An 18,722-nucleotide genomic window follows, 5' to 3' on the forward strand; every position below is an offset into this window, starting at 1 on the left:
AATTACTTGTTACATTGTTATATGGAACTACTTTGGTTAGTGTATTTATATTGCTATGTGGCACACTGTGAAACGCAGTGCGCAGTGCAAGGTCGGACATCTTGTATCACTCTGCACCATGCGGCAGCAACATCATAAAAGCAAGAATACAACCGAGTAAAAGTCGTAAACTAAAATGAGTTAAAAGTGTCTGTATTACATAGCAATAAGAACACAAGGAGACACAACAACCATTTCCCTACAAATACTGATTTCTTTCAGTCCCTCCCTTTCATCAGACCCTATGTTCCCCGACACCTCTGGGAGGTTATTTGTGTCCTCCTTTGTGAAGACAGAACCAAAATATGTATTTAATTGGTCTGCCATTTCTTTGTTCCCCATTATAAATTCCCCTGATTCTGACTGCAAGGGACCTACGCTTGACTTCACCAATCTTTTCCTCTTCACATATCTATAAAAAGCTTTTACAATCAGTTTTTATGTTCCCTGCAAGCTTATTCTATTTTCCCTTTCTTAATTAATCCCTTTGTCCACCTTTGTTGAATCCTAAACTGCTCCCAATCCACTGGATTACTGCTTTTTCTGGCCAATTTATATGTCCTCTCCTTGGATCTTATGCTATCCCTAATTTCCCTCGTTAGCCACGGTTGAGTCACCTTTTTTGTTTTATTTTTATGCCAAACTGGGATGAACAAATTCTGTAGTTCATCCATGCGGTCTTTGAATGTTTGCCATTGCCTATCCACCATTAACCCTTTGAGTGACATTCCCCAATCAATCCTACCCAACTCGCACCTCAGACCATCGTAGTTTCCTTTATTTAAATTCAGGACCCTAGTCTCTGAGTCAACTATTTCATTCTCCATCTTAATGAAGAATTTGATCATATTTTAGGTACTAGGCTGTTAATTGCTAACTCAGTGAAAAAAAATGATTTGTATCAAAGCTACGTATATAGAGAGAAACAGAGTTAATGTTTCAGGTGGATCAGAAAGATCATCGACCTGAAATGTTAACTGCTTCTCTCTTCACAGATGCTGCCTGACTTGCTGAATATCTCCAGCATTTTCTGTTTTTATTTCAGATTTCCAGCATCTGCGGTATTTCCTTTTTGTCTACGTGTATAGACTTTTTTTTAATTCTGCGTTTGGAATGTAAAAAATCGGCAGTAAACAGTGGAATGCAGTTTGTCTCCCTCCTGGGATGAATATAGCTCCCTGTTGTGTGTTCCGTGCATCTCCAGAGGTACGTGTGTGTAAACTTTGTTTCGGTGTTGACGCCTGCAGGCAACAAACACGCCGGTGACTCATTATCGTCTGCACTGATACTCCCCATAAGTATCAGACTGTCGTCGAAACCCGGCCTTTTAAGGCAGGGCAGGTACGGTCCTGTCAATCAGCCAGCGGACAAGCCCCGGCCTCAGTCCCTGCCCAGGTAGCGAGGCCCCGCCTTCTGCAGGGCCGCTCAATCAGCCAATCACGGCCGCGCCTCCTTTGTGCCTGGTGAAGAGTCCCAATTAGCTGTCAATCAACGAGTGTCCAGGTACTGGGAGGCCGGTCCCTCTGGGGATTTGGAAGGTTATATATAGAGGCGCGCCTGGGATCGCAGGCACACTTCGCTTTTAATTTTTTGTGCAGAAGTCCGGGTTTGGAATTAATCCCGGTGATACGACGCGGGAAACACTGCTGCTCGCTGAGGAATTGGGAAGGATGTTTTCACTAATGCTGGCGGCGTGGCTGTTGGCCGTGCCTGTTTGCCTGGCAGGTAAGCCCAAGGAGGGCGAGGTGGTGGCAGCGACCGTGGCTGGAAAGCCCTGTAGTTTAGGCTTGGATTTCGGTGAAGGCTGCAGGCGAGAATTCGGCGTTGTTATCACATTTGAAACCCATTCGTTTCGTTTATGTTGGTCGCGTTCGTGAGGAAGGTGGCACATGCCTCGGATAAATGAAGGACATTTTTTGTCGTTATTGAATCATTCAGAATATATACGCGTTTTTAGAACAAAAAAGTATTCCAATTTTGCTCGCCGTTCAGTGCAGACCTCGTCTTTTTGAAGTAAGTGGGTGTCGTTTCATGGGCCAGCGCCCCAAGTTGGAACTCGGCTAGTTTCGGTGATCTCAACAAACAAAGTCTCTTTGGGTTTCGGCGATCGCTTCCATTTTGGTTTGTCACCAGTGTGTCAGACTTGGGAAGAGGTTGCCTATATTTTTGGGGCACGTTACATAGCTCGTAACTAATATTCTAATCGGCTATTACATTTGTGCCTGGGATTGCAGGGAAAAGCACACCCCTTTTGTAGCAGTGAGGAGGAGAGACATTGCACATGCCGAATTTTAAATGTACTTTTGGAACCTTTGAGCATGTTTCTCCAGATCCCTTTAACTGATCTCTTTTGGACGTACAGTTTATTCATTATTAGATAAAACATGTCGATGGCACAGAGGAGGTACTGGTTGAGGGACGACTGAATCCGAGGGTTCTAAATTAACTAGTACGATAGCAAAATACTGCAGATGTTGGAAATCCGAAATAACAACAGAAAATGCTGGAAAAACTCAGCAAGTCAGGCAACATCCGTGGAGAGAAATTTGAGTTGACGTTTCGGGTTTGACCCTTCTTCAAAACTGGAGAGAAAAGGAACTAGATCGAAGGCAGGGCTGCGATCGGACGCCCTGCCTTCGATCTAGTTCCTTTTCTCTCCAGTTTTGAAGAAGGGTCAAACCCGAAACGTCAACTCAAATTTCTCTCCACGGATGTTGCCTGACTTGCTGAGTTTTTCCAGCATTTTCTGTTGTTATTTCTAAATTAACTACATGGCTGATGCTAAAGTAAAACTGGCTTAGTCATTGGAAGGAAAACTACTTGTGCAATTGTAAACCTTTGAGTGCATGTTGTAATGTTGCTGTAGGAGGGAGACAGACAGTATACTATCTACTCTTAAATTAAGGTTGCTTACTTAACCTGCTGATTCAATTTTTTTAGCACTGTTCATACTTTTCACTATTTGTACCACTGACTATGCAGTCAGTTTTGCATTAAAATTATCAGCATCTAATACTGTTCAATAATTAATTTGTGTGCATTAGTTAACTGGGGTGGATGAATGGTCATAAAATGCAGCTTCCATGAGGAGTTAATATGTAATACATGTAAAAATAATGCTATTGTTCTGTAATAATTCATTACTGTAGCTGCTTTATTCCATAGGACTGTGTAAAGCAGCAAAATGCCTGAGATCCATGAGATTTATATTATTTAGGAGCCAACTTTAGCTGCCTCAAATCATAGGATCGAGATTTAACTTTTTTTGAGGGGGGTATTGGGGAAAGGAAGACCAAGGGAAGAGAGAAAGTTAAGAGTATTGGTAAGATTTGCAACAGTTCAGGGCACACAATGATGCAGAAGCCACAAGCGAGACTTCTGAAATAATTTTGTGCTTTGACCTATCGGGTCATTAAAGTAGGCTGTCACCTTGTTTTGTAAATCTTGATTTGGGTGAATTTTTAAGGTGGTTTGAACAGAGTTCAACATTGAGTTAAGAGCATTGTTTTTTTTTAATAGCCCATTGGGTTCTGAAACAGGATGTAACTAACCTCTTCTCATTTTTCCTATAATGTTGAGAATATATAATTGCAGCAAAATGTAGACCAAATTAATATTTTAAAGTTGAAACCCTTAAATTTTAGGTATGCATATTACTCCTGCTGCACCGGAACTGTGGCTGTGTAGCTGTATTCAGAACTTGTTTTGAAGGTGTGTGTGTCGTGTTGTAACTATGACAGTATACGGGTGTGGTGAATGATGATCCTCCTAGAGGTAAAGTTTAGAATTACTGCAAGCCTACTAGCAGTTGGCCATTAGGTTTTAAACTTGCTTCATACAAAATGGACTTTTCCACTTGAATAACGTGCCTGCTCCAATAGCTGATTTTAAGAATAAGGGTTGCATTTGGTTTCTTGCTTTTAATTCTAAGCCCTTGTAAATAAGAAGGAAATAAATGCTGTTTTTGAAACCTGCTGCTATATATAAGTGGTCTGCGTGACTCATTTTCTCTTCCCTCTTGGTACTTGCTCATCTGGGTGAATTGTGGGCAGAAAACTACTCCATTTTCCACTCAAATGTTTCTAAATTATAGTCAGATCGGCAATAAACATTCCTATGTGCAATTTTATTACTTGATAGAAGTGGATCCAGAGTTTTTTTATTTAACACAGCAAAACTGAAGTGGGTAATTTCAGTGTTAGCAGGCTTATTTAATGTGTTGCTGCATTGTGGTTGAATAGAAATTGCTGACTAGCCACAGGCATGGCTACAGTGACACTGGTTTAACCACATGCAATAATTTTAGTAGACAATGCCTGGCACACAATTCAGATAAATGTACATCATGCATACATATTATATGTAAAGATTTAAAAAAAAAAGGACCGCCAAGGTAATAATCTCTGGATTACTTGGTGCCATGTGCTAGTGAGTATTGAAACAAGAAGATAGTGCAGGTAAATGCGTGGCTGGAGAAGTGGTGCAGGAGGGAGTGCTTCAGGTTCTTGGGGCATTAGACTGGTTCTGGGGGACGGGGCACCTGTACAAGATGGACGGGTTTAACCTGAACAGAGCTGGGACTAATGCTCTTGCCGAAAGGTTAACTAGTACTGTTGGGGAGGGTTTAAACTAATTTAGCATTGTGTGGGGAGGGGGAGAGAAAGAGAGAGACCAGAAAATAGCAGAAAGGAGCAGCAATGAGATCTGAAGACAGATATAAACAGCAGCAAAATTAAAAATAACCCCAAAATTGCAGGGACCTGATTGAGGAAAGTGAGGAAGGAGGTATTAAATTGTATATACATCAATGTCAGTAGTATAACTAATGAAGTTGGTGAGCTGCAGGCACAAATTGCTTCATGGGATAATGACGTGGTTACATTAACAGATATGCCTCAAACAAGGCCAGGAATGGGCTCTTGATATTCCTGGTTACCAAGTATTCAGGAATGATAGAGAAAGAAAGAGGAGAGGGTGTGGCAGTATTGATTAAGGATGTTCTATTTCTAAATAGAAAGGATATACTTGCTGGTTCTAGGACTGAATCTATCAGGCTTGAGTTAAGGAACAAAGGGGAGTTGTTACATTGCTGGGAATTCTTTTTATCGAGCACCAAACAGTGAGAAGCAGATAGATGAGCAAATTTGTTGGCAAATTTCAAAGCTGTGTAACAAAAATAGGGTAGTAATAATTACCCTAATATGGACAGGGGTAAAACATAGTGCTAAGTGTAGGGAAGGAGAGGAATTTCTGGTGTGTACAGGAGAACTTCCTTGATCAATATGTCTCCAGCGCAACAAGGAAGGGAGCAGTGTTGGATCTTGTTCTGGGAAATGAAGTAGGGATATCAGCTAGCTACCAGTGACCACAACATAATTCGTTTTAGACCAATTGCAGAAAGAGAGCAGAAAATATCAAAGATAAAAATGTTCAACTGGGGAAGTGCTAATTTCAGTGATTTTAAGAAGGGACCTAGCACAGGTCGATTGGGGTGAAAAAAGCGATTGCTGGGTAAAGCAGTAATTGAGCAATGGAAGGCATTGAGGGAAGAGATAGTTCAGGTACAAACTAGGCGTACTCCCCTGAAGGGAAAAGGTAATGCATCAAAAGCTGATGCGCCCTGGATGAAAAATAAAATAAAAGGTAAAGTAAAACAAAGAAGGCTTATGATAAATGTCAGGAGAAAGATACTGTTAATAACCAGGAGGGAATTGAAACATTTAATATGGGAGGCAAAGAGAAGGTACGAGAAAAGATTAGCAGGCAACATCAAATTGAACCCAAAAACATTTTGGCCAGATTTTGCAGTGGGTAATGACTGTGAATTGTCAGCATTCGTCATCATTACCCCTCTGAAACTGTCCGCATCTTCATGATTTAGTGCATGCGCATCTAAATGTGGAAACGCTGAAGTTGCGGTCAGTCATTCACTGCTTGGACACAGGCTGCGCTGTGGAACCCCCCCCCACAACCATTATAGCTGGCAATCAGTGGAACTGATGAAAACATGAGCTTTTCTGCACCAATATCACTGTTTAAACACCCCATTAACTGTTGAGCCTTGTTTGAATAGGTGTAACTGGGGCTTTAACAGCATATTGACAGCTAAAGAATGGTTTTGGCCCTGAAAAACTAATTTTTATATTTGCGTAAATTGGTAAATTACAATTGAACAAACTTTTATATATTTTTTAATATTTCAGCTTCTACCTTAACCCCATGTGTATACCCAATGTTTATTTTGCTGACATTTTTTTAAAACAAAGTGCAGATTTTCATTTCCTGGTTTGCTGTCTGAGAATTCTTCAGTGTGATTGGCTGCTTAGGCAGCTTGCTCAAGCTAGGAATCCCCTATTGATGGTGCTATAATCAATTGCACAGCGAGAAGCCTAAAGTTTTTGTCACAGAGATAGGGAGGTCTCTGTAGGCAGATCTCTTCGAGGTTGGTGGCAGTTGCCGTCGCATCACCGCTGACTGCAAATTGCGGGCCTTTATAAACAGATAAAGTGCAAGAGTTTAGCTTGGGAAGAAGTTGCTCCTATTGAGCTAAAGGGAAATATTCATGTAGAGGCAGAGGACATGGCTAAAGTATTAAATGGCTATACTTTGCATCTGTCTCACAACATCCACTTCCATTGTGAAAAGTTACACTATAAAGGGAGAGGGAAGCTATGGATAGGATAGGAATAGATAGAGAAGATGCACTAAAAAGATGAGCATTACTGAAAGTTGGTCCAGATGGAATGCATTATGGGTTGCTGAGAGAAGTGAAGGTAGAAAGGGCAGAGGCATTGGTCACAATCTTTCAATCCTCATTGGATACAGGAGTTGCTAATGTTATACTACTATTCAAGAAAGGGAGAGGGATAAACCAGGAAACTGCAGTTCAGTCAGTCAGCCTAACATCGGTGGTGGGGATGTTATTGGAAACAATTATCAGGGAGACAAACCTTCATTTGGAAAGGCATGGGTTAATCAAGGAGAGTTAGCATGGATTAGTTAAAGGCAGATTGTGTCTGACTAACTTGATTGAATTCTTTACTGTAACAAAGAAGGTTGATGGACTTTCGGAAGGCATTTGACAAAGTGCCACACAGGAGGCTTGTTAAGATAAAAGCCCATGGAGTTGAGGGTAAAGTGGTGGTATGGATATGGAATTAGCTCAGTAACAGGCAGAGGGTGGTGGTGGATGTTTTTCAGACTGGGAGGTGTTAAGTTTTGGGTCCATTACACTTTTCAGTTTTTATAAACAACCTCGACTCTGGTGTAGGGAGCAGCATTATAAAGTTTGCAGGTGACTAAACTTGGCAACATAGTAGATAGTGATGAAATAGTTGTAGACTGCAGGATGACAGACAGGATGGTGAAATGGGCAGAAGGGTAAATGGAGTTCAATGCAGTGAAGTGATGAGCTTTGGGTGAACTGATATGGAAAAACAGTATACGATAAATGGCACAATTTTGAAAATTGTAAATGAGCAGTGAGACTTTGGTGGCCAGATACATAAATCCGTTAAGGTGGTCAAAAAAGCATGGGTTGCTTGGGTTTATAAGTAGAGGCATAGAATATAAAAGCAAAGCGATCATGCTAAACTTTATAAATCACTGATTGACCACAGCTGGAGTATTGTGGACAATTCTGGGCACCACACTTCAGGAAAGACAATAAAGGCCTTGGAAAGGGCAAAGAGGAGGGTTACCAGGGATGAGCGACTTCAGTTCTGAGGAGAGAATGGAAAAGTTAGGACTGTTCTCTTTGGAACAGTGAAGGTTAAGAGGTGACCTAATAGAGATTTAAGATGAGAGATTTTGATGGAGTAGATAAAAGACTAATCCCTCTGGCAAGTGGGTCAATAACCAGAGGTCATAGATTTAAAATCAGTGTCAAAAGATCTAGAGGGGAGATGAGGAGAACTTTTTTCACTGAGTTGTTGGGACCTGGAACGCTCTATCTGGAAAAAGTGGTAGAAGCTGATTCCATGAAGCATTTTTAAAAGGGAGTTGGACAGGTACTTGAGGATGAGGAACTTGCAGGGTTATGACAAAAAGCAGGGGAGAGGGACTAAGCACAACTGCTCTTTCAATGAGCCAGCACAGGCATGATGAGCCGAATGGCCTCCTTCTGTGCTGTAAGTTTCTAGATTCTATATATACTTAATTAACAAACATTTTCCACCATTCAGTACAAAACTTTGCGATCTATCTCGGTTTGAAATTGTGGCATGAATTTATTAGATACAGCATAACTACTTGTCCAGCAGTTGTAAGCGATACTTGGACTTCATCAGAGTAATTGCTAAGAAAGTTGGCTCGCACAGTGAGATGCACCAGACCCACTCCTGGTCTCCATCAGAGTGGGGTTGGATGCTGCTTGCCCTTTACCATGACGTGTCCTGTTAGAGCTGCTTATTTGTTGGGCTCGCTTTCTTCTGGCCTGGAATGGTTATTCTGATTAGTTGAGCTGATCACAATGATCATCTCTGCATACAATATTACTGGTATTTCCATGGTGCTGAAGTCTGGCATTTTCACCCGTGTTGCACCATTTTAGCAAATAATCAAGAAAGTAAAGCGCACACAATGATCAAAAAACACTTGGATGCTCTGCTTTTCGTCTTGCAAACACCATGTAAATATGAATTTTGAGATCACATGCTTAGCTACGGTGTCTATTACACATTTAGTACATGCTAATCAAAAATGAAAATTCCACATCTGGATTCCCAATTCGCCTCGTGGTTAATGTATTGGATAACACGATTAGTGCCAATCTGCTACATGGGAAAATAAGACACTTAAGGCAATATGCTTTAATGTGAAATCACTTATGATGCATTAATGCTTCCGTCATTACTTTGCCTTAAAATCTATAAAATATGGCGACTGTTTCTTGCAGTTCAGTGGACGTAGCATGAAAATTACACAAGCATGTTGAATGCTTTACTTAAATACTATTGGCAACATTAACTTAATACTACCTGTAATGTGACCTAGTTTTGCACTTTCACTGCATTGTACATCTTGTACTTCAATATGATTTGAGTAGAATTAGCTGCTCCTTTCTAAAATTGCAACAGCTTAATATTGGCCCCATTTCATTTAAGTGGCAAATACAAGCTGGAATAACATTTACTGTGAAGTTGTAAATTAATAACAAACTCTTCTTTAATTCCAGGAGAAGGAAGAAGCTTTATTGGCAACAAAGAAACCAACAAAAGCAACTCTGGTTTAGTAGTTGATGAGTTTGCTACATCTGTACTGACCAGTGGATTGACTACAGTCTTCTTGCCTTTGGTCTACATTATTGTGTTCATCGTCGGCTTGCCTACAAATGCTGTGGCACTGTGGGTCTTCAGCTATCGAACCAAAAAGAAACACCCAGCAGTTATTTACATGGCCAATTTGGCTTTGGCAGATCTCCTGTTAATCATTTGGTTCCCTTTGAAAATTTCATACCATCTAAATGGCAACAATTGGATTTTTGGTGAAGGACTATGCAAGGTGCTAGTGGTTTTTTTCTATGGAAACATGTACAGTTCAATTCTATTCATGACCTGCCTCAGTGTTCAAAGGTACTGGGTTGTTGTAAATCCAATATCTCAAACAAGGAGGAAGACTCGTATTGCTTATGGTGTATCTATTTTCATTTGGATACTGATTGCATTGGGCACCATGCCATTGTATTTAAATATTCAGCAAACCGCAAACATTACTAACCTTAATATAGTAACCTGTCACGATGTCCTACCTGAAGCTCAGTTGGCTTCTAGCATGTTTGATTATTTTCTGTCTTTGGCTATTGGGGTATTTTTCTTTCCAGCGTTGCTGACATTCGTTGCATATGTGTTGATGATCAAAACACTGAAAGCCTCAGCCAATGAAGAAAACATTGGGAAAAGCCGCAGGAAAGCAATCAAATTGATTATTACTGTTCTTATAATGTATTTAGTGTGCTTCACTCCTAGCAATATTCTGCTTATTGTTCACTATTCTCTGATAAAATACAAAGAGAACAGCAATGTTTATGCTCTTTATATTGTAAGTCTTTGTCTGTCTAGCATAAATAGTTGCATTGATCCCTTTGTCTATTACTTTGTTTCTAAAGACTTCAGAGACCATGTTCAAAATACATTGCGATGTCGTAGTGTTAGGACAGTTAGAAGCATCCAGGCTTCCTTTGCTTCTATGAAAAATAACAAAAGGTCAAGTTCCTATACTCCTGCCAGTAAGGGTACTACCACAACAAGCAGCTGTTGAAAGTTAGTATATGAAGTTTTGATTCTATAGCACATGCTGTACCTACACTTTTTAATGTAACCGTTTTTATTTATAACTGATTTGGCATCCAAAGCTCAAATGCATTAAGTATTAAGCCATTTTGGAAGGACTTAACTGAAGCTATATTATAAATTCCACATAATCCATTGCTTAGCTTTGCTGTACAAACAAAACCTACAACTTTGAACCACACTTCTGAATACATTTGCCAGTTTAGTCCAAATATTGTTTTGATATTCATTATATCTTGCAGTGCTTATTCCTGGACAAAAGCATTGTCTATGAACTACACAACAGTTGTTGACTTGACAGTTGCTTATATTATGGGAACTATATCAATCCCCCCTGTTTAGTTTGAGTTCAATTTATGTATACTTGTATATATTAAGAATGGCCCTACACATTTAAATATTTCAAGAATAGTCCGACACAAGTTTTTTGTTTTATATTTAGTGTTTGATTGAAGCACCAACATTTAGTTTTCACTTTTATTTTAAAACTTGTACAAAATTGCCAAAGGCTTTTTATACTGTAACTTGTTTTATTTCAAGATTGAATGCATTGTTTATAGTTAACTTGGTAACTCTGATATGAGCCCCTCTATATCTTGAGTGAAGAAAAATAGCTGGAAATACAGGAACGGGGACAGAAGATATTTAATAGCTAGTGTTAAGAATATTTCTTAAGAAAATTGTTCAGTAAATTGTGTTTGGAACTGCTCATTTTTTAATGCTGTGAACGATGCATTTGTGTTGAATAAATATTTTTTAGAAAGCTGTAATTTTGTTGTGAAAGTTGATTTTGTTTTACATACATTTACCCACTGGTATCTTGCCTGCACACTCATTAAGACTAGCTGAGACTTTTATCTCAATCTTCTGGCCTAAAATCAAGCCAAATCCCCAAATTAAAGGACACTGCTACCAAGTTCACCTTGACTTATCCGTTCTCACACTTTTATCCCTTAATTGTATGACTATATAAATACAAATGATTTGGGAAAATGTGCCCTACAAATTGTTTTAAAATCAGAAATGTATGCATTTATTAACTGAATGAACTATTCCTAGGTTTTTGAACATTTTGTGCAAATAGAGCTTTTTCAACAAAACTAAGTGGAGAAATCAACCAATGCAAGGTGCTAATATTATGGAGAATATTTAAGATGGCAATGGTCTAGGCTTTGTTTTTCTTTCCTATATAATAGATATATTATTTTTTTTCTGGGGGTCAGTCCTGCTCGTGCTCATAGAAATTACTGCAGCATGGTAGAAATCTTCAATCATTCCCAGTTTTGCCTTTTCAAAGCAGATATGGTGATGAGGACAAAATAAAGCAGAATTCATCACTACAAATAGTACGGTATAAATTAGTAACTTCCCCCAAAAGTACTATGAAGAAAAATAACAATTTGCTGTGATTGTGTACTTGTTTTTCTTGCTTTTCAAGTAGCCCAGTACTTTGGTACTTGTTCAGTTGTACATTTTTTTCTGGTGGATTTGAAGCAGTCGATCTGCTGTTATATTGAAATATATTCTAATTTAATTAAAACTCTTAATTGTAGTGATGAACTTAAGTAATTCCCTATGGCAGTAACTCCTACTGTCTGCCTATTGCATGATCTTGGCTACTTATCCACCAACTTTTCAAAAGCTATCATGGAATCTGCTTCCATCACTGTTTCTGGAAGTCCTGAAAATCCTACATGGTTTTTATATTTATAAAAAATCCTCCTAACCTCTACTTTTGTTCTTTGGTAAGTATCTTGAATTTATTACCTCAACCAACTGACTTACTGACCAGTGGAAATAGTTTCCCTATTTACCTTAGCAAAACACTTCATAATTTTGAACATGTCTATCAAATCTCTTAACTTTCTCTATAAAAAGAGCTCCAGTTTCTTTAGCCTCGTCTACCAACTAAAGTCTCTTGTCCTTGGCAGAGATGGGTGATGTTAAGGAGGTGGAAGTAGGCAGTCTTGGTGATGGAGAGGACGTGGGGTTGGAAGCTCTGCTCGGGATCAAATAGAACACCAAGGTTAAGAACGATCTGTTTCAGCCTCTGTGGCCAGGGAGATCAATGGAGTCAATAGCTAGGGAATGGAGATTGTGGTGGGGATCGAAGACCATTGCTTTTGTCTTCCCATTATTTAATTGGAGGAAATTTCTGCTCCTCAGACAAACCGCATAACAAATCAGGCAGTGGAGGGCTCCAGAGAGGTGGAGAAACGAGAGAAAGGTGAGTTCAGAGCTAAAGCAGAGGGGAGCTTTAGGGGAAGTTTGGCTTTGTGGGCTAGGGGAAGGGAGGGAAGCAGCAGTAGTGCTGAAGGAATGCTGCTTTGTTAGAAGTGCTGCCTTTTGGATGAGCTGTTGAGTTTGGTATGCCCTCCGGTGGACATAAAAAATCCTAGCAAAGTAGAACAGGGGCGTTCACCTGGTGTCCTGGCCAACTTTTATCCTGCAACCAATGCCACTGGAGATTATCTGGTTATTTAAATCATTGCTGTTTGTGGGACCTTGCTGGGTTCAATTTGGCTGCCACATTTTCCTACATTACTACAAAGACTACACTTGGGGCTGGATTTTGTCAGCCCCATGGAGGCAGGACTGCCGGTAAAGTTGCAGAATTTGGGGGCAGGTGGCAAACCCGCCCCCATCCCGCCTCCGTACCCTCTTGCCAGGAGGTGGGAAGCAGTCCTGCCCCAGGTCCCATCCTTGGGGTGGGAAAGGGATTAAAGCCTGTTAACAGGTAGTTAACAGCAGAAAATGGGAAGGTAAAATGGGAATGATCCTAAGTGCAGGCTTCCCGACCTTGGGGAGCCCTGCCAGGGTGGAGGAGACGAGTAGGAGGTCTGCGGGGGTTGGAGGGGTCTGAGTGCAATGTAGAGGTAAGTATAAAGTGTTAGAAAATATTCACTTTGTTTCTGCCTCCAGCCTTCAGCCACTGTGGAACCGGAGTCCCTGACATCTTCATTGTAGATTTCACAAACTGGCTGTTGGATCCTCCGATCCAACAGCCAGGTGATTTTTGCAAAGTTGAAAGGTTTGATGAGTCTTGAACACAAGGGGCTCAATTTTAACTCAGCCATCAGGCGGGCTTTGAGGCGTGTGGAGGGTTAAAATTGCAAAACCTGGGGGTCGGGACCCCCCCTGCCTGGTTCCCGACACCTAGCCATTTTAACCCAGGCGTGTCTGATGGTCCCAAATCAGTCCTGCCTGCAACAGGCGGGACTGGTCTTTAGGGCCCTTAAAGCACTCATTGGCCTTTATAATCCCATTTTAACAGGCCCTTGCCTGTTTAACCCTTTTCCCACGTAAAACATGCCTGGTGGGGATCACGCCTGTGAAACCTGGCATGAGCACTATTGGCTTGCTGACTTATCAGCTGCAGGTCAACCATTAAAGAGGATATTTGATCAGTCATCATTTGCAGGTGGCAGGACTTTGTCTCAGGCCTGAGGCAACTTTTACCAGGCTTAACCACACCTGTGGAAGGTTGGAGCTTTACACACTTCTCCAGTGTGACCTCCTGCAAAACCCCTCTTGCCACCCTCACTCAGCGCTTCCTCAACTGAGGCATCTACCAGAAGCATGGGAGGCCTTTTTTTCCTTCCCTTCTTGGCATTAGAGAACCTCCAGCCCCATTCGCAAAATGACACACACCAGAACTGCAGCAGTTGCCATCAGAATTTTTATGCAAAACAAACGACTGATGGCATTTTAACAAAATACACAACATTTCACCCAAGTGACTACCCTTGTGACTATTTGTGCCTTATTTTCCTCTTGCGTGTGCTCCTACGTAGTGGTTCCCCTGTGGCTTCAGCAGATGTGGAGGCCCCTTGCTCACTTTCCTGCTGCTCCTGTCTCGACACCTTTGGCGGGCGTCCTCTGGGGTGGCGAGCCTGTGCGGGCTCGTCAGCAGTCTACTGCTCCTGCGGCTGTGCAGGAGTCGAGGCGTCTATCTCAGTTGGGTGTGGACGCCGGCGGGGCTCTGACCGAGGGCTCTGCAGTGGCATGGAAGTGTGAGCACTTGGAGAGGAGCCCCCACTTCCCCGTATCTGCAATGGCAGTCCTACTCAGAAGGACTTCCACGAAGGTCTGGTTTCTCTGTTCAATGGATACCCATCGCTCCTCAAGAGATGTCATTCTATTCTGACCACTCACCATGTTTTCCATACCCTGGCGACTAACCTCCATGGCCGTAGCCCTCCTCTCTACCATGGAGGCAGCAATCATTTCCACGTAGGTAGCCATCCTTTCCGTTTTGATGCGTTCATGCGCCAGTGACTCCACAAAGGCTCTGCTCATGTTTGCTATAGACTCCTTCAGTCGCTCCACACTCGCAGCGATCCTGGAGACAAAACCTGCCAGAGACTCCTGCATCTGTGCATGGAGTTCCATCACCTCTGAACTTACGGATGGACCCAGAGGCAGAGGGTCGACATGCAGCTGAGCCGAGCTGCCAGAGTCCTGCGCCCTCTGACGAGGACTCTCCACTGCTGTCCCTGTCTCCACAATCTGCTGATGCTCACTTGTGAGCTGTGATACACCAGGTGACAACTCTATGTCCCGAAGGTCCCACTGAGGTGTGAGTGGCTGCGCTGGTGCTGGGTGCGCTTATTTCTGCTGACGCTGCGCCCTCAGAGGTTGCAGATTCTTCTGAGGGGTCTGGCTGCTCAGGCTCTTCCTCCTGCAGAGTGGGGACGGGGGCTCTCGATGGTCCTGTGGGGGAGTCAAGGAAAAAGTTAGAGATGTGGTGCCAAGGTTACATGCACATTGCATTTTGCAGATGATCATAAGTCCATATGATGTAGCTTCAGAATCATTATCAGCGACTCATGCAATGCCAATGAGAGAGATGGAAAACTATTCTGTCACCAGCTTGCGGGGATGCACCCGTCTGTCCTTCCCCAACTTCCGCATCTCTCAACCCTGACAATCTCCAGGACGGCTTCCTCCCAGGGGGTGAACTGGGCTAATGAGGGCGGCCCCCCTCCTCTCCTGGCTCGCGCTCTCCTGTTGTGAGCTCTCTTTTCCTGCAATGAGGGAGACAATTGGAGGTTGAGTGAGAATGAAGGAGTGAGTGCAGAGATTGCATAGCATAGATACTTAGAAGGAGACAAAGATGGAGTGAGGTTGCAAGACCAAGGGCCCTCCCTGTGTGTTGTCAGTTGTGTTCAAAGCATCAGAGTGAGAGGGAGTGTGAGGGCTGCATGGTGGAATAGTTATGTGAATGTGAGCATAGAGAGAGGGAATGGGTAAGGGTGCATGGATGTGAGTGTCAAGTGGGATGTGGAGGAAGAGATTGCTAAAGCTGAGTGCTGGTGAGGAAAGGCAATGGGGATCAGATTGAGGGTGATGGAAACTTCATACAGTACTTACTTTTCCAGTGCAATGAAGGTCATGGGATCTTTTCCTGCACTGCATCCAGGTGCGCCGTGTGAGCCCCAAGGAGTTGACTTCCCCTGCCACCTGTAGCCACACAGCCTTGGTCTGACTGGGAGGCCTCTTCCTCCCTGAAGAAGGGAACAGGACCTCCCTGTGTGCCCTAGCACCATCCAGCAATGCCTGGAGTGAAGCCTCATCAAATTTGGGGGCAGCTCTTGCCCTCCCGCTGGCCGTTGCTCCTGCAGGCTCCTGTGCCATCTTAATGGTAAAGTTTGGAAGCCTGCAGAAGAAGCAAGGCTTGCTGTGGACCTTAAAAGCAGCAGCAACGATGACGTCATATTCTGCGACTTTCTGACTGGAAATACTCAATTGCTAAGGCTTCCCACACATTGGAAATCAATTGGCCAATTGAGTTAAAATTGCATCAATCTCACAGACCCATTTAGATTCGTGTGGGAAACACTAAATTCGGAGAACCCGACAATTCCCCGCACCTGAGTTAAAATCGACCCCAAGGACTCATCAAACTACACAATGTCAGCATTTGACAGCTTCACAGAGCTGTCAAACGCTGACATTCCTTCTTTCAAAAAATCTTGACAGATGGCATGTTAGATGTTGATGTGCTCTGTCACTGACTTCCCCCTAATTGGCCTGCTGAGCCCGCTGGGCGGGCTTAACAAGGTCAATCGGGAAAATCCCGTTGGTTGACCAGAAGCTGATGGAGACGGGATTGAAAGCTGCCAAGCAGCTGTCCCGCCTCCAAAAGCTTCCCATTGACAAAATCCAGCCTTTTAAGTGTTTCACAGCCAATGAAGTACTTTAACATAACAACAGAAAATGCTGGAAAAACTCAGCAGGCCAGGCAACATCCGTGGAGAGGAATTAGAGTTGACGTTTTGGGTCGAAACCCTTTTTCAAAACTGGAAAGGAAATAAAATAGATCGAAGTCAGGGCTGCGATAGAACAAAAGAAGTAAAAGAGACATTAAGAGGTATTCAAAACCAGACGAGATGGTAATAGGACAGTGGAGACAAAAGACGGCTGAGATTAGGTGTGAAGTGTACTGGCAGGATGAGAAACAGCTGCCATGTGGGAGAGAGAAAAAAAAAGGAAATGGGGGGGGTGGTGAAAAACCAAAACAAAGGGGTGGAAAAAAATATCAGTAAAAATGTAATAGGGGCTGAGGTTATGATCTGAAATTGTTGAACTCGATATTGAGTCCGGAAGGCTGCAAAGTGCCTAATCGTACTTTAAGATCCTGAGTTTGTGAAAGGTACTATATAAAGTTCTTCATATGAATGCAGATGTTTCTTTAAGAAGGAATCACAAGCGTAAAACCTATCACCCAATTTACAGTGCAGTTATTTTAGTGAGAAGACCAGATATCAATTGTAGTTTAAAGAGCTTTTGAAGTTTAAATGAAAATATTTATACATGCTTCTATTTGGAAATGTTTTTATTGAATCAATATGACTAATTCTAATTATGATTAACTTGCTTCTGTCTAATCTGATAGATTGAGGAAAATGGTAACTGAGTAAACACTATTGGGTCTTCAGGTGAAGTTATTAGATAGGGGATAAAGTTTAAGGAGATGGAAAAGCAAAAAAAAACAACTGGATCGACATGTAGCCCTGATATTCCTCCCTAACTACCCCACTCCCTAAAAACCAGAGCTCATTAGAATGGTGTTACCATTCAACTGGCCAAGAACAGATCTTCCAACTTAAGAGACTTCTTCATCCATTCAAAGACTGAGCAGCAATTGGCCCTGAATGGAATGGTCATTATGATTTGGGTCATTTCTGGCTTTCTTATCCTAGATACTTTAGCTTGTGTTTTCAATTTTTCTCATAATTGATTTCTTGGCTCTTGACAGCCTTGAGAGTATCTTCACTAGTCTTGAAGTCTTGTCTAGTTTTGTTACTGATAAGAGAAAATCCTCAAGTTTTCTTTGGCGGTTTGATCTATCATGTGCCTCCACAGGATCTTCCTCACTACTTTAAAGAGTGGCAATCACAACAATCCTCATTTCAGACCTTAACTATCAAGAACATTTATTAAACAATGGTTGAAGTGAATAAATAACTAATACATGTATTTTCAATAAAATTAAACTATAATGAAGAACTTGCATTTATATAATGCCTTTCATATCCTTTGAAGTGTAGTCATTGCTGGTTTGTCGGTAAACATAACCAAGGCCACACAAACAGCAGTGAGATGAATGACCGGTTATTGGTCCTGAATTTGTGATTGGAGGCTTCCCACAGGTGGATGCCTTCTATCATCAAATTTTCTACGCATTTACCTGGTAGTCTGGGAGATACGGAGGCTTGCGATCCTGGGCGCCTCCTAGTAGAAATGTGTAGAGGCCCATGCATTCCAGGGGCACATGCGGTTCACAAGCGCCCCTGGGATCACATGGGCCAGCCCAACCAATGAAAGAAGGGAATCCCCATTCATACTTATACGAGTTCTGTACATAGAAACATAGAAGATAGGAGCAGGAGTAGGCCATTCGTCCCCTCGAGCCTGCTCCGCCATTCAATGCGATCACGGCTGATCATCCAAATTCAGTACCCGGTCCCTGCTTTCTCCCCATACCCCTTGATCCCTTTAGCCTTAAGAAATATATCCAACTCCTTCTTGGATATATTTAATGAATTGGCCTCTACTGCCTTCTGTGGTAGAGAATTCCACAGGTTCACCACTCTCTGGGTGAAGAAATTCCTCTTCATTTCTGTCCTAAATGGCCTACCCCTTATCCTTAGACTGTGACCCCTGGTTCTGGACTCCCCGACCATCGGGAGCATCCTTCCTGCATCTAGTCTGTCCAGTCCTGTCAGAATTTTATAAGTTTCAATGAGATCCCCTCTCATTCTTCTAAACTCCAGCGAGTACAAGCCCAATCGACCCAATCTCTCCTCATACATCATTCCTGCCATCCCAGGTATCAGCCTGGTGAATCTTCGCTGAACTCCTTCCATGGCAAGAACATCCTTCCTCAGA

At 42.2% G+C, this 18,722-nt stretch overlaps 1 protein-coding gene across 1 annotated transcript; it reads left to right on the forward strand.

Annotated features, from left to right (window-relative positions):
* The first annotated feature begins 1,534 nt into the window (after nucleotides 1-1,534).
* On the forward strand, nucleotides 1,535-11,098 carry LOC147124631 (proteinase-activated receptor 2-like). The gene is made up of 2 exons (XM_085990744.1): nucleotides 1,535-1,764; nucleotides 9,215-11,098. Exons 1-2 carry the CDS (start codon nucleotides 1,710-1,712, stop codon nucleotides 10,294-10,296), a joined length of 1,137 nt encoding a protein of 378 aa, XP_085846870.1. The 5' UTR covers nucleotides 1,535-1,709; the 3' UTR covers nucleotides 10,297-11,098.
* Nucleotides 11,099-18,722: the final 7,624 nt, after the last annotated feature.

The sequence above is a fragment of the Somniosus microcephalus genome, chromosome 1, assembly GCF_052327205.1.
Source record: "Somniosus microcephalus isolate GS21.2 chromosome 1, FLI_Smic_1.0, whole genome shotgun sequence".
Lineage (NCBI taxonomy): Eukaryota > Metazoa > Chordata > Chondrichthyes > Squaliformes > Somniosidae > Somniosus > Somniosus microcephalus.